Source organism: Rutilus rutilus, assembly GCF_951802725.1.
Source record: "Rutilus rutilus genome assembly, chromosome: 6".
NCBI lineage: Eukaryota > Metazoa > Chordata > Actinopteri > Cypriniformes > Leuciscidae > Rutilus > Rutilus rutilus.
In genome coordinates, this window is record NC_140214.1 from 25,238,017 (window position 1) to 25,264,713 (window position 26,697).

The window sequence follows — 26,697 nt, forward strand, 5'->3', positions numbered from 1 at the left end:
ATAGAGGAAGTCCAAACACAAACAGAAACGTGACAGTAATGATAAAATGTAAACCCTGAATTGTAATTATATCCTTGCAGTGTAATTAGCTTTGAATAAAGTGTTTACCAAATGCATACATATACATAAAATAAAAAAATTAAACCGTATAAATAAATATTTACTAATTTACAATATAGTTTTGCTGTTGTTGTTGTTGTTGTTGTTTAATGCCAGGAAGTGGAAAAATCAATCAAATCAGGAAACAAGTAATCCCAACCCAACTCCATGTGCTGTTAAACATGAAAGACTAGCACATGAAGTGGTGGGAAGGACTGTTGATTTAATTCTGACAGCTTGGTGTATCCGGCCTCTTCCACCCCCTCTGGATAATGAAGTGGTGATAAGTTTACCCCAGCCGGACGAAGCCCCATGGGATAGATAATGAGGCCAGTTGTTAATTAATGTAAAGTTCCTCTGGTCTCTGTATGCTCTGTGAATCCCAATTAGTCTAAAGCCTAACAACATGTTGCACTTGATTTTCAGTTCACTTCAAAGCTTAGGCTCCTTCTGCTGTTTTCAGAGTCCCTGCTTTCTCAAAGTCTTTTTACTAAAGGGCACACTGCATGGCATGGAGGAAAGACAGCAATGCGTACACTTCTGCTTAGATGCAACCACTGCTTCCACCGCTCACGTCAAATCATTAAAACAGCACCGTGTCCTAATCAGACGAGACAAGAAAATGTATCAGCCCACACTACATGAGAAAAAATGCTCCGCAACGCAGCACAAACAGAAACAGAGCAGAGTGTGGAAGAGTTCGGTGTTTGCATGCACACTCTCAAATTCGCACAGTATAAAACATATTCCAACCTATTGTTATGACTTTGGATTACTTCTCCAGATGGCATCCTCCTTTGTTATGGTTTTCCTTGTGGAAAATGAGGGATTTGTTATGTAATATCAGAAGTTTCTAAACTTACAAAATCAGTCTGTCCTCGTGGATGTTGGATGATTAATATACATGGGGAGAGATTTTGGTGTGGGCGGGGCTACATTGCGCAACGCAGAAATAGAACCAATACATAAAAAAATAGACTATTAGCAACCATGAATTAGGTATGCCTGACATGTGTTGGATTTTGCATTATTCATATTTAAAAAAATATATAGCTGTTTTCTAGTTTAATATATTTTAAAATGTAATTTATTCCTGTGATGTCAAAGCTGAATTTTCAGCATCATTACACTAGTCTTCAGTGTCACATGATCCTTCAGAAATCATTTTAATATGCTGATTTGGTGCTAAAGAAGCATTTATTATTATTATCAATAGGTTTTTTTTTATGTTTTTGTTTTTTTCAGGATTTTTTTGGTGAACCCTTTTGAACGGAAGTGTATTTAAAGGGATAGTTCACCCAAAAATGAAAATTCTGTCAGTAATCACTCACCCTCATGTTGTTCCAACCCCGTAAGGCTTTCGTTCATCTTCGGAACACAAATTAAGTAGCCTGGTTAAAACCAGACCATTCTCAGTAGTAACTGAGTTACTACTGAACTGAACTTTGCCAGACTACTTGCAGAGCAAATCTAAATTTGCCGGAAGTTTGTCTGGGTTTTCCCAGGCTACAAATTAAGATATTTTTTGATGAAATCTGAGAGCTGGCTCACTCCTCCATAGGCTTCTATGGGATCGAAACTTGCCGGCCCAGAAAAGTTATTAAAGACATCGTTAAAATAGTTCAAGTGACTACAGTGGTTAAACCACAAGTTTATCAAGCGACGAGAATACTTTTTGTGCGCAAAAAACAACAAAAATAACGACTTTATTCAACTATTCATTTTCGTCTGTGTGGGTCTGAATGAATTCACGTAGTGTAACAGCGCAGCGCGTCTGGGTTGTACGTCACCACGTAGGCTCACTATTGGCCGACGCTGGTCATGTGTGTGATGCGTGTGACGTACAACACAGAATCCTGGAGGAGTGATCAGGATCATTCAGATTTCATCAAAAATATCTTAATTTGTGTTCCGAAGATGAACGAAAGTCTTACGGGGTTGGAACAACATGAGGGTGAGTGATTACTGACAGAAAATGGCAGCACAACTGTTCAAATCCATCATTTTTTTTCTGCACCTGATCAGATCTGTGTTTTCTGTGTGACCTAATGCCACAGATATCTAACACGCTGAGATCCTGTGGGGATTTACTTAGGCCATGGATCTTATCATAATGTTTTCATTTTACGGACAGTGAAGTGATTTCCACATATCCTATTGGCAATCTGTCAGGCCTACGCCACAGATCTTATTCTGCAGCGTGTGCAAGTCTCGCTGACTTCAGAGTTCACCACCGCTTTGCTTCATTTCTCCCATGGTCAGTGGGGTAAGTCCTGCACTGCAGTAAAGCACCTCGATGACTATGGACCATTAAAGTGCTATTGAGTTTCTGTCAAATGGCCAGCACCTACAATCTCTCACTGTCCCTCCTCTCAGCCCTCTCCATTATCAGGCCCCTCCAGCCAGCGTGGCTCAACATCACCATAGACATAGCTAAGATTGCCATACCTGGACAGAGTCTGCATTAGTTTCAGCTGTCGAAACCTTGCTTTAGGTCTGTGTGAGGCAGGATGTGATGTATCCTTGTGATTCTGGGCTAACCTATAACCCTACATCAATATAAGCCTTAGCAATTTTGTTCCTCTGGGAGAGATTGGGGACTCAATCTCATATAGTTGCTTGTGAAGACCCTTGTTGTAATTGGATCCTTCTCATAGTGCAGAAGTGACTTTTCTGAAGAGCAGATAAAGCAGAAATCATTGGTTTCAGAGAGTGGACCTGAAGAAGAAGTTTGACACACGTTTGACACAGGTTTGGGGTCATAACAAGAGGGTCAAAGTTTGGCTGGTTAGCATGATGCCGTTACCCCCTGCTGGTAGATACCAGAAATTCACCATCTGGTTTTAAAAACTTTCCCCATTGACTGCCATTTAAATTGACCCTATATTATGCTATTTTAAATGTTTCCAATTTTGATTCGAAGGCATCCTACAATAGGATTAGCTACATGCATCCAAGGTCATAAAACACTTTGATTTTCTCATACACTGCACATCATCTCATTTCTCAAAGAGTCTGGAAACGGTTCGTTCGAAGATTCAGTCTCTCTAAACCCCTCCTTTGAGCCTACTCTGCTCTGATTGGTCAGATGGCTCAGTCTGTTGTGATGCTGTCTACAGGCCTATTAGAAATAGGCTAGCATTATCTTGTGACATTGTTACGTATGTAACAGGTAGTGAGACTGGAATTGCTTATGACCAGTTTCAGCAGTTCCGAATAGACCATATTTGCAACCAACATAGATATAGTAACTGCTTTTCTTTAAGTATGATTTATGTTGGCATCTATTATAGTGTTTATTAATATTTTAAGTTAACTTTTAGTGTTATATTTTCAGTTTACATTTTCAGTTTAGTTTAAGCTTTGGTAATTTTGTTGTGTTTTTGTCATTTTATTGTTTTTTATATATATATATATATATATTTTTTTTTTTTTTAGCTACAATTTTATTTTATTTCAGTTAATTGACAAGGAAACATTTCTAATTTTCGTTTTGTTTTGTTTAAGATTTTCATCTGATATTTATATTTTATTTTATTTTATTGTATTTCAAATAACAAAAAAATAATAATAATAAAAAAAAATTATAGTTTTAGTTAACAACCCTGCCATTAAGATGAATGGGAATGCTAATAACCTTCTCTGGGTATTACAGACCTTCTTAACTCATAACCACAATGTCAAATAATTTTAATGCATTACATCAGTACAAATATACATCCCAGAGATTTACATGTTTAAAGAAACTGAATTGTTCGTGAAATATTGACACTCTTCCTTCGTAAATTCCACATAGAGCATATCCTGTCTTTGTCAAAGCAGAAGAAAAGAGAGATTAATAAATACAATTAATCATTAATGACATTGAAGCCAGACTTCCTCAGGCTTTACCTTGATCAGAGTCTAAACTGTGAATCACACAACCTCCTCTGTGTTACACTATACTGCTATATTTCATTGAAAAGCTTTTTCTTTTCTTTACGTAAAACATTGAAATTGCATGCATGTTTTTCAGTGCATTTTATCACAGGAAACCATTTGTTCTTTAAAACTTGGTTGCAGGTACTGGTAAGTGATTCTGTGCATAGAAGGAATGGGGAATTTACAGGCTTCAGTCAGTGATCTGGGCTGCGATTCTTAAACATTTGTCCCATCATCTGATTTGTAGGGCAGCTTGGACCTTCATCAGGTCCTGCTGTCACTGGCCAATGAATTTATGTTCCTCATCCACATATCTGTCCCGGACCACATCAACAGGGATAGGCCTGTCAGTCTCACAATCTCAATCTCAATGTCAATCACATCTGCTATTGTTTTTTTGTTGTTTGTTGTTGTTGGGTTTCTAGAGTTAGAGAATTTAACGCATCCTTGCTGAATAAAATATTTTTATTCAAAAGTATAAAAAAAAAATCTTACTGACCCCAAGCTTTTGAACCGTAGTGAATATTTTGTATTTATTATTTGATCATCTTTTTTATTTCAGTTATTGTTGCTATGATTACTTAAACAATATTTTGATGTAGTAATCAAAATAATGATCAAAGTGTGTTTTGATAAAAGAAAATATATAATCTTAATGAAGCTTAAATGTTATTATTATTCAACAGAATTTAGATTCAGTTCTAGTGATACAATAACTGGTTTATTGTCAGAATTACAAAAGATGAGGTTGTGTTCAGTGAACAGTAATTCATATGCTTGTCTGTGGCCAAATTATAAAAAATTAGTTTGTGAAAATAGGTACTATATATAATAATCTTCCAATTCTGTACCATAATTCATTTTAGGTTTGAAATGTACAACCTGTTTTTCTGCTCTGGATCAGTTGGGGTAATAACATTGAACACTTTCATTGGAGCTCACAAATTCTCAATTAATACACGATCGTATGATGAATGCCCTAACATCCCCAGTTCAAACCATTGGACCGCAATCCGAGACACAATATTGGATTGCCCCTTTGGCTTTATGAGGCAGGACCTCATTAGCGACCAGTCTAACATGACCTTTATGTTGAAGTGTCTGTGATGCACACTTCTATGGCGGTTCTCTAATCAACAGGGATTAATAGAGAGCAGCTTTGGAAATTAATGCTGTGGTCCAGTGCTGCTGATGGAGATGTCAGCTATTCAAATGAGCACCACTACACTGTCTTTCCTCCTCTAACAGAGACCATACTTGGAATAGGATATAATCTACATCGATTTTTCAATGGCCACCTTCAACATTGGTCACTCTATCCCCAAGTGTTAAGAGGAGAGAGCGTATTGATCGGGATAAGGCAGCAGCTTTTGGTCAGGGAGCCACTGCAGGAGAATCCAGTGGAAGGCCTGGCCCTCTTTGTCACATTAAGCCACTCAGTATTGTCTATATCAGGGTATGTAAGTGTTGTAATGCGGTTGGAGGAAGAAATCAATGATAGTATATGTGTGCAGGTGGTAAATCTGTTCTACTTTAAATGCACACAGAGGGGGACCGATGGTTCAGTAACATGAAGACTAAAAAGAAGATTACAGCCAAAAATGATCCTCATCTCCCACATGTTGTTCTTAAACCCATATGTATTTTCTGTGGGACACAAAATTAGATGCTTTTGAAGAATCATTACATTGCTCTTGCCAAATGACTGTTTATAGCGGCCAAGAACTACTGAGCTACAACGAAGAAAGAAAGAAAGAAAGAAAGAAAGAAAGAAAGAAAGAAAGAAAGAAAGAAAGAAAGAAAGAAAGAAAGAAAGAAAGAAAGAAAGAAAGAAAGAAAGAAAGGCTTGTGTGCTGTAATCTACTGAAATAAATATAAGTGAATGGCAATTTGCATCTTGTTCCTCATATACACCTGCAAGACATGGTTGTGTAAAATTGGAATTTTTAATATAATATTTTATTTTAATGTAAATAATTACATAAAAGCCAAGTATAAGTTTATATACACCTTATTTTTCAACTTGGAAGCCAGCTATTTTGTGTGAATGTGCAATATTCTGATTCATTATTTGCTAGGTGAATAACTAGAAGAGTATCAAAGTGCAGTAAACAGTAAAACCTTGTACTATAGACCAGTGTGTTTATGATTACAATAATACATTCAAATAATATGATAACAAATTCCAGTTTGCAACTTCAAGCAGCATAGTGGGCTGTTTTAAATTGCGATTCTGCATCCTGTTTGCTAGTACATTTCAATTTCTGGAATCAATTCTGAATATGACACATATGAAATGTGACACATACATTGTAAACTACTGTTATTGTGCTTTTAATGTCATCTTCATTGCTTGAAAGCACCTGGTTACTATGAACTTTCCTTGTATGGCGAGAATTGTGTAAAAATTCTTCAGAAATGTACTTTTTTGTGTTCCATGAAAACCAGTATATGGTTTTGGAATGACATGAATTCCAGTTGATGAATGTTTTGTTAAAGTAGATGTGATCCTTCTGCCTCACTAAACACTTGTGCCTGAGTGAAACAGTATTTGCTCAGCATAGAATCTCAGATCAAATCTTCCTGTGAACATTCCTGGATGAAACAAACAAGGGAAACACATTTTGATCCAACAACGTAGAGTAGATAATTAATTTGATGTGAGGAAGCATCACAATCTGTCCGTTCTTCCACTGACAGCAGCGATGGGGATAAAATTATTGCACAAACAAAGCTGAATCTTTTGTCCCAAGAGCCTTTAGATGTTATGCATCTTTTGTAATTGCATTCCGCCGCTGTTTGTGCCTGAAACAAAACAAGATTTATGACAATTGCGGCCGATCAAACATGTATACAAGACGGAAATTAATGGCCGTCTCCTCAAAGTTCATGGCTGATTGTCATTTGTGCTATGGCTCAGAGGTGTGCTGAATGTTAATGAAAAAGTTGATCTGAGAAACAGCGGCTCAGCGGTGCAGGGCAGACACAGACACATGAAAAATGCATGGAGCTCTGTGTGTACCTTCAACTTCACTCATCTGAATTCCACTCCCATTCCAACTGGCCAACAAGCAAGAATATCAATTACATTAGCAATTTGGGTGGTTGCGAGCGAGCGGGTAACCGCTGAGCAGCTCTCGTGAGACACACCACTCCGAATGCACACAATGGCCATTCTGAGCACCGTGCTTAGCAGTCACCTCAGGAAAACGTCCAACTTATTGCGTTAATGGAGACTGAAGTGTTTTCACCAAAGAATATGTTCATTAACATCGTGATTCATGTGGAGAATCAAACATCTCAGTGTGGGTTCCCTCTGTTCACCTTAAATGAGTGCCAGTGTCTAGCTGCAAACCTGTTACTATTAGCTCACTGCAAAATTAACAAATCCGGTCTGTGTGTGTTTCAGGAAAATCCATACATGTGTAATAATGAATGCGACGCTGAAACCGAGGAGCTGGCCCACCCGCCCGAGCTCATGTTTGACTCTGAAGGACGAAACCCCACTACATTCTGGCAGTCGACCTCCTGGAAGAAATATCCGAAGCCCCTTCAGGTCAACATCACGCTGTCCTGGAACAAAACAATAGAACTCACAGATGACATTGTCCTTACCTTCGAGTCTGGCCGACCTGAGCAATTAGTTTTGGAGAAGTCGCTGGATTACGGTCGTACGTGGCAGCCGTACCAGTTTTATGCAGCTGACTGTTTGGATGCCTTTACTATGGAGCCAAAAGCTGTACATCAGCTGACCCAAAGCAGTATGCTTGAAATCATCTGCACTGAGGTCTATTCGACAGGCTATGTGTGGAAGTACGACAAAACTGTACGCTTTGAGATCAAAGACCGCTTCGCCCTTCTTGCTGGTCCGAGACTGCACAACATGGCTTCTCTGTATGGGCAGCTGGACACCACCAAGAACCTAAGGGATTTCTTCACCCTCACTGACCTTCGCATCAGACTTCTACGGCCTGCCACCGGAGCCACAATGGTAGATGAGAACAACCTCTCTAGATACTTCTACGCCATCTCGGACATCAAAGTGCAGGGCAGGTAAGGTAATGCCTCTATGAGACTGAGTCTTAATTTCACAGAACATGCCCATTTGGTTTCTATCATTTTTGCTTAATTCTAAAATAAATAAATTTAATTAATTAATTAATAAAAAATAAAAAAAACTATAAAAATAGTATAAAAATAACATGCAAATAAAATGTACAATTAAAACCTTTATGCATGATTGAGATAAATAATTTTATTAATTTTTCGGTAAGAAGACAAACTCAATCTAGGCTCATTGGAAAAACTTTTCTACCTACACTTTTGCAAAACTCCAAAAACATTTTTGCACTAAACAAACAAAACACTAGTTGTTATGGAAGCTTGTTTCCGCCACAGAATAAAACATTTTAAAAGATTATTGTGACTTTTTATTTTACAATTGTCAGAAAAGTTGCCAGAATTGCGAGAAAAAAACTCGCAATTGCGAGTTATAAAGTCCAATTCTAAGGAAAAAATAAAATGTGTTATAAAGTCAGAATTGGGTGATATAAAGTCGCAATTGTGGGTTATAAAGTCAGAATTGTGAGACATAAACATGCAATTCTGAGAAAAAAATACAGAATTGCGAGTTTATATCTCACAATTCTGCCTTTATAACTCGCAATTGTGAGATTAAAAAATCTGAATTGTGAGATAAAAAGTCGCAATTACCTTTTTCATTTTTTATTCTGTGGCGGAAACAAGCTTCCATAAGTTGTTTAACACCAACGACTTTTATTCTTTTTCACACAAATTATGATTACGGGGGCAGATTATCAATTAATAAAGTTTTTTTTTTTTTTGCGAGGTTCCATGCACAAAACTACACTCACCTAAAGGATTATTAGGAACACCATACTAATACTGTGTTTGACCCCCTTTCGCCTTCAGAACTGCCTTAATTCTACGTGGCATTGATTCAACAAGGTGCTGAAAGCATTCTTTAGAAATGTTGGCCCATATTGATAGGATAGCATCTTGCAGTTGATGGAGATTTGTGGGATGCACATCCAGGGCACGAAGCTCCCGTTCCACCACATCCCAAAGATGCTCTATTGGGTTGAGATCTGGTGACTGTGGGGGCCATTTTAGTACAGAGAACTCATTGTCATGTTCAAGAAACCAATTTGAAATGATTCGAGCTTTGTGACATGGTGCATTATCCTGCTGGAAGTAGCCATCAGAGGATGGGTACATGGTGGTCATAAAGGGATGGACATGGTCAGAAACAATGCTCAGGTAGGCCGTGGCATTTAAACGATGCCCAATTGGCACTAAGGGGCCTAAAGTGTGCCAAGAAAACGTCCCCCACACCATTACACCACCACCACCAGCCTGCACAGTGGTAACAAGGCATGATGGATCCATGTTCTCATTCTGTTTACGCCAAATTCTGACTCTACCATCTGAATGTCTCAACAGAAATCGAGACTCATCAGACCAGGCAACATTTTTGCTTGAAACGGCTCTGGTAAAGGTCTTCTGAAGTGAAGCGATGCGTTCGTGTAAGAAAAAAATCCATATTTAAAACTTTATCTACTAAAATAACTAGCTTCCGGCAGACGGCCGTACGCAAGTCGACTTACGCCAAAAGAGTAACACTTGATGATGTATGTGTATGACGTAGGATGTACAGTAGGAGTAGCGTAAGCTCTGACGCCTCTCGCGATTCAAAAAGGGCTGGGCAACCGCGTTCGTCATTACGTTGTGCGTCAAGTTCAAGGGTTACTCTTTTGGCGTAAGTCGACTTGCGTACGGCCGTCTGTCTGGCTCTTTTGCAGGATTCCACATTGTGTCAAATGACAGAATAAGCATAATGAGTGACCACTCTCATTCTACTCTAAAATTAGAAGTCATGCTGAAAGAGGGACATTGCAATGGGCAATAAAAAATTAAATGGACCTCAAAGGTCTCATTCAGCTTGCATAAAAAGGCAAAAAGTGCAGCTTGACTTCACAAGTCAAATGACGGCACAACAGAAACAAAAACACAGCAGCTGCTCTCCAAATTGGGCCGGAATTGCTCATAAGCAGCTGGTTTATGTGAGAATAACTTGGTTTATAATGACGCATTTGATAGGTCCCTTGTGAATCTAAATGCACAGCTCTAAATTAGGATTCAAAGGACTGCAGTCGTAGATTAGGGCAATTACAGAGTGAACTAATTGGAAAGAGACTAATCTACTAATTAAGACCATTTACTGCTGATTAAATAATAACCACTGGGGACACATCACCATGCAAGTGTGCCTGTTGGGCGACATTAATATGACTTTGCATCTGTAATGATTACTGAGGGTATTTTATGTAGATGGTGGCGCGTGGTTTTTGATCCTTTATATTGCACACCTTTAGAGTTTAGAGAACACTAGACTGATACGTTTTCATTTGAAGACCCATTGCACAATATTTCAAACTCATTTTATAGTTCAAAGGAAGTCATATACATGCACGCCACAGTAGACAATACTCCTCTTCTGTCAGGAATTGTTTGCTTATTGAGTTGAATGAGCCAATAGATCTTGGGAACTCATGCACATGGTCCATCACTGAGGCATAAACGAACAAAACAATAAAATGTTTGACATTTGGCAAATTGTTTTACCTGATGCAGACAGCTTCACTGTAGTGTAAACAATACAATGTTAAAAAACAAACAAAAAATATCCTAGAGCCCATCATTTATTCACTCTCATATCTGTACGTCCATATTCATTAACAAAATGTCCTTTGTCAGTAACAGAATTACGCACACCAGAAAATATATATATAAAAAGGGGTTCAGATCGACTGTCAACTTTGAAGTCCGATCATGTAAAAATATGTTTGTGGGAAAAAAAACATTGCAGATCTAAAATGAGTTTGTCAGCACCCCTCATGTTCATTTTTGAAACCTTAAATAGAGCAAAGAGGAGATAAGTGGCTGCTCTATGTCTTAATGAAGGCATGTGGGGCTGCTGTTGTTTGGCTTTGATGTGTTGAGAGTCTGTGAGAAGAGGGAGGTATGGAGGGTGCAGTGCTTGATGTTGGGAAGGATCTCCACCTATAGTCTCCTTATGAACTATGGCTCGCACAGTCTAGTCCAAATTATCCTCAACGGAAATCTTGGGTTCATTAAAAGCTAAAGTTGAGTCATCATACTTCAAAAATACTGCTTTCCGTTTTCACTCAATAAGACCATAAATGTGATGCATCAATTAAAATTTACTGGCGAACCGATTTTTTGATAAAAGCTTCTTTGAGCTTCTCTTTTAACAATGCAAGGGAGAAAGTCTTTTGACTTATTTCAAAAAAGAATATTTCACATAAAGCAAAAAGAACTTCATTAGGTAATGGTAAGAAAGGAAAAGTGATGTATGTTTCAGCAAACAGCTTATGTTTACGATTAAATAAATGTACAATCTGAGGCATCTGCTTCTTTGCAGTCACCATATTTTCGCCATTTATTAGTTCCTGAGGCAAGTCACATGGGAATAGAGGTACATCCAATATCTTCTCCTGCCTGTGGGTTTTTCAATTCAATTTAATCCCCAAAATTTCTGACACAGAGAAGAATATTACAGAGGAGATATTTTGACCAGGCTTGGTTTTTTTTTGTTTTTTTTGTTATTCACTTGGATGGGGTTAGTAGTTTTGAAGCAATGCCTCAAAAGTCCCTTTAGAAGAGAGAGATATAGAAGGAAAATACATAAAACAAACAAGTGCCATTATGATTCATAACTCCATTCATAACTGCAGCTCCATAATAATGTAAGGTTGTAAATTAATTGGCTGTTTTTCATTCACATTCTAATGATAAAATCTAATAAAATTGTAGCCTTCAAACATTTTTAAAACTAAGATTGAGTGTGTTAATCTGTACAAGACCCCGAGAATGAAAAATAAGACAATTAAAACCTGAAAACACAAGAAAATCAAGTTTGCATGAGATTTTGAAACCATCAGATTGTCACCAGTCACCATTAATTAACCTGTCTGAATGCCAGTTAAGGTGACATGCAAAGTTGGACAAAAATGTGTATGTGCTAAACATGTTTTGCTTAAACTGTTTACTTGATACAAGAGTACATTTAGCATTTATATTATGCTTTTACACGGTCAAATTGGAAAATATAATAATGTAAATTCGTGCATGCAAACACATTATTTATAAAAGTGATAGTTCACCATAAGAATGAAAATGATGTATTTTATAAAGTTGAATATACAGTTTAAGTACATCCAACTATATCTGCATACAAACAGTTAACTCAGTATTCAAAATGTATATTAATTTAATCATCACAGCTGTTCATTGCATTTCAGTTCCTCGCTTCACAAATTTTGTATCCAGTATTGTTTGTGCAAGGCACATAGTTTTGAGTTGTTGGCTTATGTTTAATAAATACTGTAGTTATTTATAGGCTACCTTCTTAAACCGTGACATAAATCTTGCATGTTATTTTTTATTTAGTATCCTGAATAAGATATTTCACACAACAGATGTTGACATATAGTAAACAAGACAAAAAATAGCTGAATTTATAAAAATGACCCCCTTCAAAAGTGTACATATGCTTGATTCTTAATACTGTGACATTACATGGATGATCAATGACTATTTTTATATTTTGTGATAGTTGTCTTCTGGGAAACATGCAAGTAGCTTTTGGAGGGCAGTACTAAATGAAAAATATCGTGCAATTTTTATGATCTGTCTTATTTTGTTAAAGTATATTAATATTTTTACAGATTCTGCTAGGGGTGTGTAAACTTTTGAGCACAGCTGTGTGAACCACTTATTTTATTATTATTTATGCTTTTGCATCCTTTTTGAAAGCCCATTTCTCCTTAATTGTAACTGCATATAGAAAACAGCAACCATCACATTCTTCAGAATTCACCTTCTGTATTCTATAAAACAAAGAAAGTCATACAGGTTTGGAAAGACATAAGGGTGAGTAAATGACGACACTTTCATCTTTAGTTGAACTATACCTTCATTGACTGCTGATCAGTAGATTTTTAACAGCAAAACAAAAACAGGCCACGAGGGCTCATGATCTAAACAGCGGCTTTCAAGATCCCTCCACTTTTAAGATGATTTCATATTCAATAAAATATATTTTTAGGCCATTGCAATCTTTTAGCTCAATTTAAATATGCATGATCTGAGGAAAGATTATTCTGATGAAACGCTCCAAAGAAAAAATCCCTGAAAAAAAGCTGCATCCCAGCAGACTCTCGTGTTGTAATACTAAAATAAATGCTTCACATGTCAAAGAGTGCCAACTTACAGCATCTTGCACGAAGATCTACCAAGTTCAATACTTCAACACTCATTTTTCTTGTGAATTATGTTCGCTGAACTCACACTAATGCACAACCACAGCAGAGATAAAAACATTTCAGAATGTTTTTCAGAAGCCATCAACAACTGTTTAATTCATAAACATTGAATTAGTTATTTTATTGAATGTAATATTTTATTCAGAAGGTGTCAGTCGATGATGGCCTGCCCTTGTGAACTCTTCGGAAGCATAAATGAATGGCAATTCAGATTTTTAAACTGCAAATTGCCCCGTTCACATGAGGCTTGATTTGAAAGTCATAGGCTGAGCTTTTGAGTACAAATGTTTGTCACAACTGGTCATGTTTCCTGCCAATAATTTTTGATTCGCATCTAATATATTTAATAATGCCTAATGAGAAGCTTTGCTGCAATCATCAATAATAAACGAGTAACTGGAAAAGAAAAAAACATCAACATAAACTCTCCCTTGAGGCACTGCAGTAAACTTGTATATCAACACATTTTCACGATCTCAAAAATAACACTACATTATTCATTTATCCCAGCTGCTTTTGGAATCAAAATTAAGTGAGTTTTCTTTAACAGATCTTGTGAATGTAAATACAGATGCATATGTTGATCAAATTAGATTATTTGAAAATTAAACACATTAACGTCAGTCTTTTCTATTATATTTACGCACCATTTAACTCCCCATTTTCCAGAAACCGTTCCACCACTGTATTTATCAATAATCACAGCACTTTATCACATACTTCCACATGTGCTGTGTCCCGACTTCACTGTTTATCCAAGCAGCTTTGAAGATGAGGAAGAGGTTGTGTTTGATCAAAGCAGGGATGGGACGGAGTCCCTTATTAGCATAATATTCATGCAGATCAGAGTAAATGCTCTATAATAGGGCCTGTCGTTGAAACAAATTGCAGGCGTAGCTCCCAGCAATGCCAACCAGAGTGCCACAAATTCAAATCGGATTTGGTTGCAGTGGAATAATCGGAGTAGGCGAATTACGCTGTGATGAATTCCTAATATTTCCCCTGAAATCTGGAGAGCCCCTCCAGGGTCGACTACATTTTGAGGTGAGACACAAACAATTTGCCTGAGATGTATTACATTCCACCCAGATGAGAGAGGAAATTGGCCACCGCGCAGAGTCAGTCAGTCCTAATAGGAATCCTCATTTCAACAGCATCACAATGGTGAATAATGTGGCCATGACTTTTAGGATCATTATTGAAGTTTCAGTACACCCGAGGCACTGGGCATGTCAAAATGCAATTGTGATACTTATGCATTTGCTGTAGTATCATGTAAAACTGAATAAAGAAATAACATAGGCTAGGCTTGTGGTATTTCACTGGAGCTGCTATTATATAGTGGGTGACAGCTTTACAATAGATAGACAGTCTAAATGCAGTGTTATATTTACACTTTTTTTTTTTCAGTCATAGTTTTTGTCTTTTGACGAAAATACCCTGTACATTTAAAGGCACAATATGTAACTTTTTTGCTTTAAAAATAGCAACAATCACTATATCTATGTTATATATTTTTTTTTTGTTGTGTACTTACATTATCCCGACTGTTTCCAACAACTTTCAAACCAGGAGAAATTTGTAATTTAATTCGAAGACACGTCCCGTTTCTTTATTTCCGTTTTGTCGCCGTCAATGTCGTCATATCCGCGTTGTCCCTGGTTTCCGCTCGCACTGCCATAGCAACCAGAGCCCTCTGATAGTAACCAAGGCGACAGACGTGGACAACTGTGTAGTTCGCAATGTCTATTTGCACGCTGTTGTTGTTTCGTTCAAACATTATGGACCATGGCAAGCAGACTTTGGATAAAAAAGGAGAACTAAAACGAGAATCAATATCAGCGCGGTGTTTTCGAGATGCCGAGAGCTCCGTCCGAGACTTCGACCGCTCCTACGTGTACTTTATTAAACAGGTGAGCACATTTACATAAAACTAATCAATGTTATATAGTTCAACAATGATAAAATGTTAGAATATGATCTGTATGTTATTCTAATGTTGATCTAGCTTAACTGCTAGTCTCATACAGACAAACTAACACATACATTTCAACACATTCAAATGCAGTTTAGTGTGATAGTGTAATGTTAGACCAAGTGAAACAGCGCTGCGTTACCTCACTAGTTTAATTTGTCTAATAAACTGACCTGTGAGTAGTAATTCTGCACTTGCGTGTAGTTCGGTAGAATGACATGTCCATATTCCTTTTATATCCGCGGGACTCGCGTCGCGTGTGGAGCTGATAGCTGTCTCTTAGCAATCCCGAACTGCTTCATATCACAGTCATGATAAAAACATCGATGTATTCAGTCATCCATAAACATTATTAGATTGGTCGGCTTGACGTTGACGACAAGATCCATAATTCTTAGCAAATGTTGCGTCATCAAACTACGCCTTTGTTATTGTAAGAGGTTAGCGACCCCTAGCAGCGATAAAAATTACATTCTGTACGTTTAATCAATATTTCATCAATCAGTTTTACTGTGACTTTCTTCTTTCAGCCGAACACAATCAGAGTCATATACAGCTTTGTAATGCATTGAATAGTGCCAGAGTTTTTGAAGCTCCAAAAAGCACATTCATCCATCGTAAAAGTAATCCATAGGCATCCACTCCAGTGGGTTTAAATGTTCTCTGAACATTCTGAAACATAATGTAGCAACATTAAAAAAATTGCAACTTGTTTGGAAACAAACTTCCATGAGCGATATATATATAATGTTTTTGCGTTAACGTTTTGATAACTTTAATAAAGACCAGATAACTTTGGACAAACATTCTATTAATGTTACTGGAAGTATTTATATCATACCTTCGAGAGAATTTTGCCAGAACGTTAGCCAAAGTTCTGAAAATGTTCCTTGTTAGCTGGTATAGTGATTTTTTAAATTAGGAGAATGAATACAGCCATGCCAGTATAATAAAATCTGTTTTATATTTACATGAAGCGGGTCATCTCATGGAAATATAACATGATCACATGACCACATGAAGCCCTTCACTAAAGTATATCCTGAGCAGCAGAAGCCTGCATAACTTCAATTAGTTTATTAATGCCAAAGAAAATGTAGCTGAACTGCCATGAACTGTATTTTTTCAAATGTAGTTTTCTAAGTTTTATGAGTTCATGCATGCTTTTAATAATTTGAATTAAATATTTCTCAATTATTCAAAATGTACAATTTAAAGATTACCAATTTTAATCATGATTTTACATACAATTTAAATGTGTACATTTTAAACTTTTAACTTACACCACCAGTAAGTAGAACTTAAATATTTATCTTAGAATAATTTTGAGCATGTACAGTACAGTAAGGAAACTTTACCAGTGTCTGTAAAAATCATATAGTTTTACATGCTGTTTGACCCCTGGAAACTTTCTTCACCTTCTGGCCTTGAGGATTAGAAGAGTCTTAGATGTCTTTGTAGTGAGAAGCAGACTTGGACTCCAAATGTAAACTCTAAAGGAGGCACAGAGACATCTGACAGCCATCTCATCAAAAAGGAAGTTGCGAGAAACCCCGTACCTGTCCGTCTTCCTGAACTTCATAGATGTAGCTGAAGGTTCGCTCGCTTTTGTACAGTATGTCAACTAACTTTAGTTACTGGAGAACCTGCCTGGCTCTCGACATCTGCCCTAACAGCTTTTGTTGAGCGACTAGCCGCATGGAGTAGAGAAGTAAACACAAGTGAGAATAGGAGAAAGGGAAATGTAAATGTGCACGAGGAAAAGGAACAAATTTAAAAGTGTGAGTCTCGTCAAGAAAATTGCTGAATAAAATGTTTAACAAAGGTTGTTGTTTTTTTTTGTCTATGATAATGAAGACAAAAAATATGCATCATAGGAACCCCTATTGTAATGTTTCATTAATGTTGGGAACATATAGAAATAACGTTTTTAAATGGTTATGTTAATATGAACATTAGCATGTTCTTAGAACAGATTTTTGTTAGCTGGGTATTTATTTCTTTGTTCAAAACATTTTAATAAATTACAATGTACACCTTTCATTTGCATCCAAATGTAATATGATCTCATCTTTTAACAATGAACTTTGCTTGATAAGACTTCACATTATAGCCTTAGGCATTTGCAAACAATACAAGATAAGGCTGACAATTGATAGAAAACAGCAGGACTGAGATGAGCCTGTAATGCACTTCAGCTTCAAAATAACTCTGTTATTTAGTTTCATTTGCAGAGGCCATTAAGTAATAACACAGCAATATAACATGCATTTGTTCAGAGATATACTTATGGTATTCAAGCACAATAACAATAATGAAGAAATTGACACAATAGCTTCTGTAATTTGCTTTCTTTATAAAAGATAAGGGGCCCTATTTTAACGATCTGAAACGCAAGTATCAAGCGCGAAACTCAAGTAACTTTGTGGGCGGGTCCGATGCAAATCTAAAATGGGTTGGTCTGAAGTAGCTTCATTATTCATAGGTGTGGTTTGGGCATGACGTGAAATAAACCAATCAGAGCGACATCTCACATTCCCTTTAAGAGCAGACGTGCTTTTTCCATGGCGGATTGCTATTGTAACGGCGGACTTGCCAGGCGTGCGCCAGGAACGGTTCACAGCCGAGGAGAGCAAGGCTGTAAAAGAGAGAGAAGTTACATTGGGGATGGAGAAACCCACCCAAATTAACTTCGGTTAAACAGGCGTATGATAATTTAGGTAAATGTTTAAGCTAGATGTATGCTTTAATAATAAATTGTGTATCTATCTATCTGTCTATCTATCTATCTATTGTAATAATGTATGATTTGCAAAAATGAAAACTGCTGCTTCTGTGTAGATGAGAGAATCAAAGTGTATGCGCGTTGTGCACACGCTACATTGATTATGGCCAAGCATGCGCCCTTAAAAGGGCATTCCACCCATTTGAACATTGTTTTTTATTTAAAGTGGGTCATATATGTAGTCGAAATGTAAAATACATTTTGAATTTGGTGCCTTCGTGACCGAGGAAAGACAAAAAATAACTTCAGGACGCATTTGTATGAAAGACAACAACTCCCACAATGCACCACATTGCACAGCTCCGCAAGCCACTCCCACTAATCCAGAAAGCGCATATCTGCCTAAGAGAAATCACTCTTCCGTCTACAAGGCTAGTGTGGCGAGCAGGACGAGGTCGAGGGCCGTGGGAGAACGGCACGAGGCCGGTGGCGTGATTGCAAATGAGTGACACCTGCGCGACGCACCGGTCTCGCATCTCTCACGGAGGAGCGGAAGCATAAAGGAGGAGCGACGACAGTGAAGAGCGAGAGAGGACAGGCCTGATTTTTATTTGATGTTGTGTCTTGCCAGCAGTCGTCCGTGAGGGGCTGCTGGCTTTTACTTTCATTTTGTATTTGGTTTATTTTTATCATTAAAATATGTTGAATGTTCGCCGGTTCCCGCCTCCTTCTTCCCGTAACAACATACCCCGTTACAGCTAGCTACCACCAGAGCTTGAAATTCATTTCACATTCACACAAAATGTCTAGTTAGTTGGCGAACTCATTACTCCTCGTTTGTATTTCTTTCGAAAAGGTGAATTATTGCATGGTACCTGGATGTTCAGTCAGAACATATGCGGTGCGAAACTAGGATAGTTCTCAACACAAACGTCCGTGTCCTCGTCTGATTCAGAGATTTCGTCCAGGAGAAATCGTCATCGTTTAAATTCTTTGCCGCAGACAAACTATCTCTGTGTTCGTAGTTGCATCTTACAGTCTATGAGTTGCATAGTGAGATCACCGGCGCCACCAGTCCGCCCTAACTCGAGCCAGTCCGGGCTCCTCGTCCGCGGCAGGCAGGTCTTCTGCCTCGGCTGCTCTTCGCTATAATGCGGCTTGTAAAGGTAGCCACAAACACCTGATTCAAGCATCAGACTTCCGAAATCCTCTTCTTCTATATCATATTGAGCACTCTCCTCCGCTATTGTCATAACTTTACATCTGTCTCCACAGCGCCTGTTAGCTTAGCTTCAAACAAGATGGAGGATATTGCTTTCAGTTTCAGAGAGTAAAGTCCCACCCACTGATCTGTAATAGGTCTGTAGCGTGAACGGGTCCCGCCCCCTGGGAAAGATGAGGAACTAGTGCTTGTAGTCTCAACATAAATCCCCCCCTCTTACACTTCCTCCTATCATTGTAGGATGAAGTGTAAAAGGTAAATAACGGATTTCTCCCGTCTCAGGGGAAAATGAGAGAGTGTTGCACGACCATTCAATTCATTCGGTTCACGTGACGTCACTGTAGCTTTGCGCCGCCATCTTTGCGACCGATCTCAGTAATGCCTGCAGCCGAAAGAGGAACCCTGAACTGGTATTTTATTCTATACCAAAATAAGAGAGAAGAGAGAATAATTTATTTAAAAGACTTGAAGTCTCATGTTGGTTTGTGGTTAATTATATTTCCATTATACTCTCAGTGGCCAACATTATACAGACAGATATCGACAGATAATGTTTTGTCTTCATTTTATTGTTGGATCTGTTAAAATGCATTTTATCATGGTAAGTTAGTAAGATTTGGGGTTGTTTTGAATATAACTGTCTGTCTGTCTGTCTGTTAGTTAATACCTACCTAAATCTAATAAATATTTTTATGAAGTTCATAAATTGTCTTTGTCACATGCGCTTTAGATGTTATTTTGTGTAAGTAACGTTAACGTTAGCTCTGCAGACGATGCATAATCTCAGCCTTGAAATGCATATTAAAGGACTATAGTTCTTCCAAAAATTATAATTCTGCCGTCATTTAACTTACTCACCTTAATGTGCAAATCCTTGTTTACTTTCCGTGGAAGACAAAGGGACATTTTTGAATATGTAGCCTAATGGAGACTCTTGTTGTCGATGTAATGAAAGTGAATGAGTAACGTTAGCCTACTGAGGGCTGTCACGCAAAAAATAATAATAATAAAAGACAAAAAAAACATCACTAAAGTATCATAAAAGTGATCTAATACGACTCGTCCGTTATATTAATAGCGTTATTTATTCATATGATAGCTTTATGTGACGAACAAACTAATTTAAGTCGTTATATTATAATCACTGGTGAGCTTACCTCTTGATAGCTTTTAATCGCAGCCGAATCATTCAAAAAGATTCGACTCGAAAGATTCTTTCGATATTTGTGTATATTAAACCTTCTCTGTAATTGAACATCTGTTCTTTTGGACAGATATGGCAGTCTTTTATGATATTCGGCTGATGTCTCTGGCTGTGCTGATGGACGGATTAGATAGATTCATTCATGCCGAACAGCTGAAGATTCATAGATTCATTCATGACATCGCCTCGACTCTCATGAACGCGCGCCATGAAGCTCTATGACTTTAAGTATTTCTACATCATGAAAGGCCAATTGGGGCAATACTGGGGCAGATAATAATGGACTAAAGAAAACTGGCGGTAACAAATAAGGATCGGAGGAGCCTAAATAGAAATTTTCTCCAGGTATCTCTGTCTCTCTCTCTCATTCAAATGGGCAGTTTGGGCGGCCATACCGGGCGAGTCGGTCGCAAATATGGCGGCGTTCTATTTGTAGTGACGTAGGTGGCATCTATGAATAGTATGACTGGGTTTCTAACAATGCAAAGCTTAATGCAAATGGGTGGAGTGTCCCTTTAAAATAGCATATGAATAACATGCGCAACGCGCCACTGACTTTAAAGGTTGTATCAGTGATTTCAGGCCCCCCCAAAAAAAGATCACATTCATCTAATCTTTCCTACCGATCCGCTAGCTGCCCGCCCCATAATCATGCCATCAAAAAAACGCATCTCTGTAGGTAGCCTAGGCTCTGAGATCTGCACACAAAAACAATTGGTTTCACCAACCACTCAAAACCAAAACAAATAGTGTTCCAACAAATCACCGACAGGGGGAGGGTGTTGTGAGGTTTTGAGCCAGCTTCTTCTTTAGCTCCGACTTCGCGTGCAGCCGTGCAGCCGTGCACGAGCACAAAACCTCACAACACCCTCCCCCTGTCGGTGATTGGTGTTTTTCCTGGTCAGTGGCGGAATTGTTTTCTAAACCTGCAAAATAACATCAGGGAACATTTGCGCCGGAACACACCTCCTCTTTGCGCTGAACCGCCCCCGGGAGCGCAAGTGTATTTCCTAGTTTACCGACGTGCGTCTGTGGAGGGAAAAGTCCGCTGTGCGCGGGTGCAAAATAGGAATGATACATGCGTCGGTGTACAAAGTCAATTGCGCTGGGTGCAAGATAGGGCCCATTGAGTATAATAATTAAAAAAACTATAAACTTACCAAAGATGCTAAGAAAAAATATATTGGCATAAAGACAGCAGAGGCATAAAGACAGCTGTTTGGGACCAGGCAAAAAACTGCAATTGCATTAAGAAAGGATGTATTTTAGTATTGGGTGTCTCTTAAATACTGTGCACTGATGTATAGGGAACTCAAACATAGAGAAAATGGAAAATGGGAGAGACTGCCAAAGGAAAACACATTCCAGTAGAAACCAAGGTCAGGATGAAACATAGCAAGAGGAACTGACATGAAAGTCTGCTTTCTACTTCCTCTGAAGACAGACCATATATTTTAGATGTTGCTGTGTTTCATAGTAATAGGGCATGGGAGTGCAGACACCTTTGTGTGAGAACTAACATTTAGACAGCATTGCATCATATGATTTCATAACATAAGCCACTCACGTCTTCTGTTCAAACGTTAAAAAAGAAGGGTAGATTATTTTTATTCAAAACCGTTTCTCACATTTATTCAAATAGTGAAAAGAAGTCCCTTTGTGGCAAAAATTCATGAATATGAGTTATGAACTACACCTCACAGACAATGCCGCTCAGCATAACGCCCTGAGCCATATCTTTAGAGAGTGAGTGCGCAAAGCAAAACACTTACGTCTTGGATTCATAACAGGAGGGAGGAGAGTGGAGTTAAATGAGTCACTGAGTGGTGCCACTCTTAGATAATGGCCAAAGCCCACTCTGGGAGAGCTAGAAGAAAAAAGGCCAATAAAGAATTATTAAATGGATTTTCATCTTTCTGCCAGCACAAACGGTTGCCGTGCCAGGCGTTCTCCCAGCGGCACCAGCAGAATGATATTCAACGGTCCCTCCAATTTCAATATGACAATGCCAACGGCAAAAGCATCACGTCCCTTGCCGCTGCTCCGCGGATACACTGAACTTCGTGACATCGGCTTGATGATCCAGTTTCAGCTGGTTTTTAATTAACCCGAGGGTCAGATCTCAAAGCACACCACTTTAGGGAATTTTACTATCTAGATGAAGGGCAGTTAGATACATCCACAGATTAGAGATGTGGAAGATATTTAATTGACTACCTTTTATGATACTCCAGAGAGCCAATGAATCAGTGCACTTCCGTAATGGCAAAATTGGAAAGTAGCCTATTCATATCAATGCCAAAACATACATAGAAGTTCACTACATGATAATACTGAATGCTTTATTTTACAAAAAAAAATAATAATCTAAATTAACAACATTTAACGGGTCCATCCAAAGTCAGTGCATTTACTGTAGCTCCATTTGACGTTAATAGACCATCATGAAAGCTGAAATTAGAGTATTCTTCTGTTGTTTTCCCGCAGTTATTAATCATTAATGTGTAATGTCATGAAAAGTAGAAAGTCAATTGGAATGGATGTATTTCTGTAACATGTCTGTCTCGAGTTCACAGCAGGAGGTAGCCACATATCCTCACCGCCGCGGTTCTACAAAGAGCAAAAGTCCTCCTTTGAACGCACTGCAGAAAAACAAATACTGCCTTGATATCATACCGAACAGAAAGCCTCCAGAGAGGTGTAGCATATCCAGAATGCTCAATGATCTCATTAACCGCTGCCCATCACACAGGGAGGCGGAGGTCAGAAGTACACAACACGGTTGTAACCTTTTGTCTCCTGGCAAAATCAATGACTGCAAATTATATTTAGAGTAGATATGGAAAGTGAGACCACTCATCTCGAGTGGCAGCTAAGATAATCATCCGTGATCGCCGCAGTGTCTCTGAAGTTCTCTTTGTTTTAACTAGGAATTTAGGATAAATAATAACACCACTGACACCTTCATATAAAATAAAATTCTTGGAAGGCATCCTTGTTTTGACATAAACTCCAAACTTCAGAAAGCCTGATTTCCTCCTACATTTAATGCTCTCTAAACACTCTGAGACAACAGTGACTCTTTGTCAAAATCTCTTTCCCAGCAGACATCAGAGGAACTTTGAAGAGGTGCTGTTAGTGTCGATAGACTTTCCACTTCTTTTATTCTTTCCCTTTTCCAATGTTAAAGCCCAACCACTGAGAGGCTTTCATTCTGCTTTTGTGTCACAGATGTGACCCACGCTTCTATTCAGTATCTCCGCAGGGGCACAGTCAAATGAGCTCTGTTTTTAACGGCATAATGAAGCTCTCTTCCGCAGCATCATGGGAAGCCTACGTTAAAGGTTGGAATTTGTAATGGATATGCCACTAAGAAGCTCCAAACCCATCGCAAAGAAATTAATATTACGATTCGTATAAGACGTCAAACGTTGTGTCTGGTTCTTTGTTCGTGCCACCAACATAGAAACGGTAGCCTGGGCTGACATTTTACGTTTATTATGATGTTTTGTTCTCCATCCTGCTAGGTGCAAGTGCAATCTCCATGCCAACAGCTGTGTTTTTGACAAAGGGAAGCTGGGCTGCGAGTGTGAACACAACACCACGGGGCCGGATTGTGCACGCTGCAAGAGACACTTCCAGGGCCGAGCCTGGAGCATGGGCTCCTACCTGCCCATCCCCAAGGGAACTGCCAATATCTGTGAGTACATCCTGCCATCTCTCTCTCGACATGACTCATGGGAAAGCATAGTGCTCCATCAAGCACCAAAACGTGACCTTTTCAGTCTTGTTCCAAATGACATTTTACTTTCAGAGCAACAACAGCAACAAAAAAAGACCAACAATAAGCCTGTAGGCTGCATGTGTATAAACCAGTAGCATATGGTGGGCTTCTGAAATCAGTGTTTTATTATGACTTTTATTACAACAGTGTTTTGGTACTTCAAGTTAAACTAAATGAAAATGAGAAATGTTTCCTTGGCAAGTGGCTGAAACAAGATAAGTTTGGAACCCAGAGAGCACAGCCATGATGAAGGCCCACAGTGGAGTCAAGGGAAGGAGAAGCCATGGTGGAGACTTGGCAGACGAAATCAGAGGGACGACAGACTGAGACGGAGATTGCAGAGACCCAGGCGGCGCTGAAGAGCCAACGAGAACAAGCGGCACAATGGATCCGAGGGGGAACCAGGGTGCCGGAGGACTGAGGTGGAGCCGGAGGGAAGGTGGAGCCTGACGGAGCCGAAGGGGTTGAGGGACAAAGCGCAGCTGAAGACCCAGAAGTTTGTGGTGCAGGCAGAGCGACAACTAACTGGTGTCAATACAAGATCTTGACCAATGTATGCACATCTTGATGGAAATAAATGTTGTGATGTTATTTCCATCAAGCGGTGCATTCATTTTTGGTCAAGATCTTGTATTGGCAATGCGAGAGTCAAGCACTCTGTAAAGTCTACTCCAGCACATCTCAAAGACTTTCAAAGAATTTAAGGCCTGGACGCAGAGATGCTAATTCATGTGTGAAAATGATTCTTCATGCTCCCTCCCAACCATTCTTTTATAGTTTGAGCTTGATGAATCTTGACATTGTCATCCTGGAATATGGCCTTGACGTGTCTTCCTACATGGTTGTTTAAGAAATAAAAAGCTACACACTCCTTCATTTGGGATTAGAAGAACAGTTGCCAAACATACAGTATAACATGCTAGAAACATAATAATCAGTGCAATAATAATCCAATCATTGACTCTTAAGCATTTGACTATTTATATCCAATATCTAATATAATATAATATAAATCACAATATAATAATATAATATAAATACAATACAATATAATATAATATATACATTTTCTAGAGGAGGCACTGCCTCCCTTGCCTCCTAAGACAAAAAGTTTATGGTATAAACTTTAAAATGTTATGTTAGGGACTTTTTGTTGCTTTTCTGAAAATTGAGAGCTAGAAGTCATCCTCTTCTTTAGCTTCTTAGCTATCTTGGCATTGAGTGGTGGCACATCTGTTAAGTTCTCGGCTCAAGGCAGGGGGCTCATTGCCCTAATAAATCTAATGAAGTCAGTAACTGTAGCTCAGGGACAGCGAGAGGCTCAGCACTGTCCAGATGGTGGGAGGAGAACCCTCTGGCCCCCTCAGTGCAGGTCCACTCAAAACTAAGTCACTACCATCAAACACAAGCCATATACTTATGCAGTCACAAGCAAAGGACATTTTATGGTATGCTGCATCACGAGGTGGAAGGCAGCTGCGACATTTCGGTTTATGAATATTCTCCTTTGCATTCTCAACACTGTGCAGCAATGCATGCATGATCTTTTATGGCTATATTAGATCTAGTGCACCTGAAGTGCTTTTGTGTGTGTGTGTGTGTGGGGGGGGGGGGGGGGGGGGGGGGGGTGTATGAGTATACATGCTTTTGAAAGCCTTTAATATTGTTCTAGCCTTTCCCCATGTTATAAAGACCCTCATAATGCAGGGGCAAAGCTCAGACTGACAGCAAGTTATTAAAAACCCAATACCAGGACACATCTGTGCCCAACAGAGGAAACCAAGGACCACCTATATCAAAAGCAATATTAGCACCTGTTTTGGCAAGAAATTCACAATGCAACAGGCTTGCATATGAAATCAGAATAACATTATTGCCCCTGCAGGTTTCTTAAATCAATAGCCTTCGACTGTTGCATCATCCCCCTTCCCTGCAAATGATCAAGATCGCAGTGACACGCCACTTCTACGCAGCTCGTATTACATGTGAGGTTATGAAACATATGGCTCTCGCATAAAGATAAATTTGATGAAAGTGCAGAATTTAATTAAGCTGTAATGGCTTTCATCTGTCATCAAGTCTTCTGCTATAATCACACAAGCAATTTATCTCTATGTTGATTCATGGTAGGCAGGACCCTCCTCGTGCAGATATATAGCTGCATGTGACCACGCGTCTAATAATTCAGTAGAAATTGAAATCCATGTCTTTGGTGGGATGGGCTTAGAGAGTCAGGAAGGAACATTGCGTGTGAAAGAGAAAATGTCCTGCTGTGCTTACTGCCAGGCAGAGAAGAGATCTCTCTATGTATAAAAAAGGCCATTTATGGGGTACACTGGGTAATGGGTGAATATTTATTTTTAGCACCATCAACATTTCATTTACTAATCATCATAGAT

The 26,697-nt window shown here is 38.7% G+C and overlaps 1 protein-coding gene across 1 annotated transcript in view; it reads left to right on the plus strand.

The window, feature by feature from the left end:
• ntng1b (netrin g1b) overlaps nucleotides 1-26,697 on the plus strand; it is a 58,113-nt gene that overhangs the window by 18,565 nt on the left and 12,851 nt on the right. Inside the window, 2 exon segments of the mRNA XM_084410218.1 lie at nucleotides 7,430-8,073; nucleotides 24,042-24,214. Of these exon segments, the coding sequence (XP_084266344.1) occupies nucleotides 7,430-8,073; nucleotides 24,042-24,214 (817 nt within the window).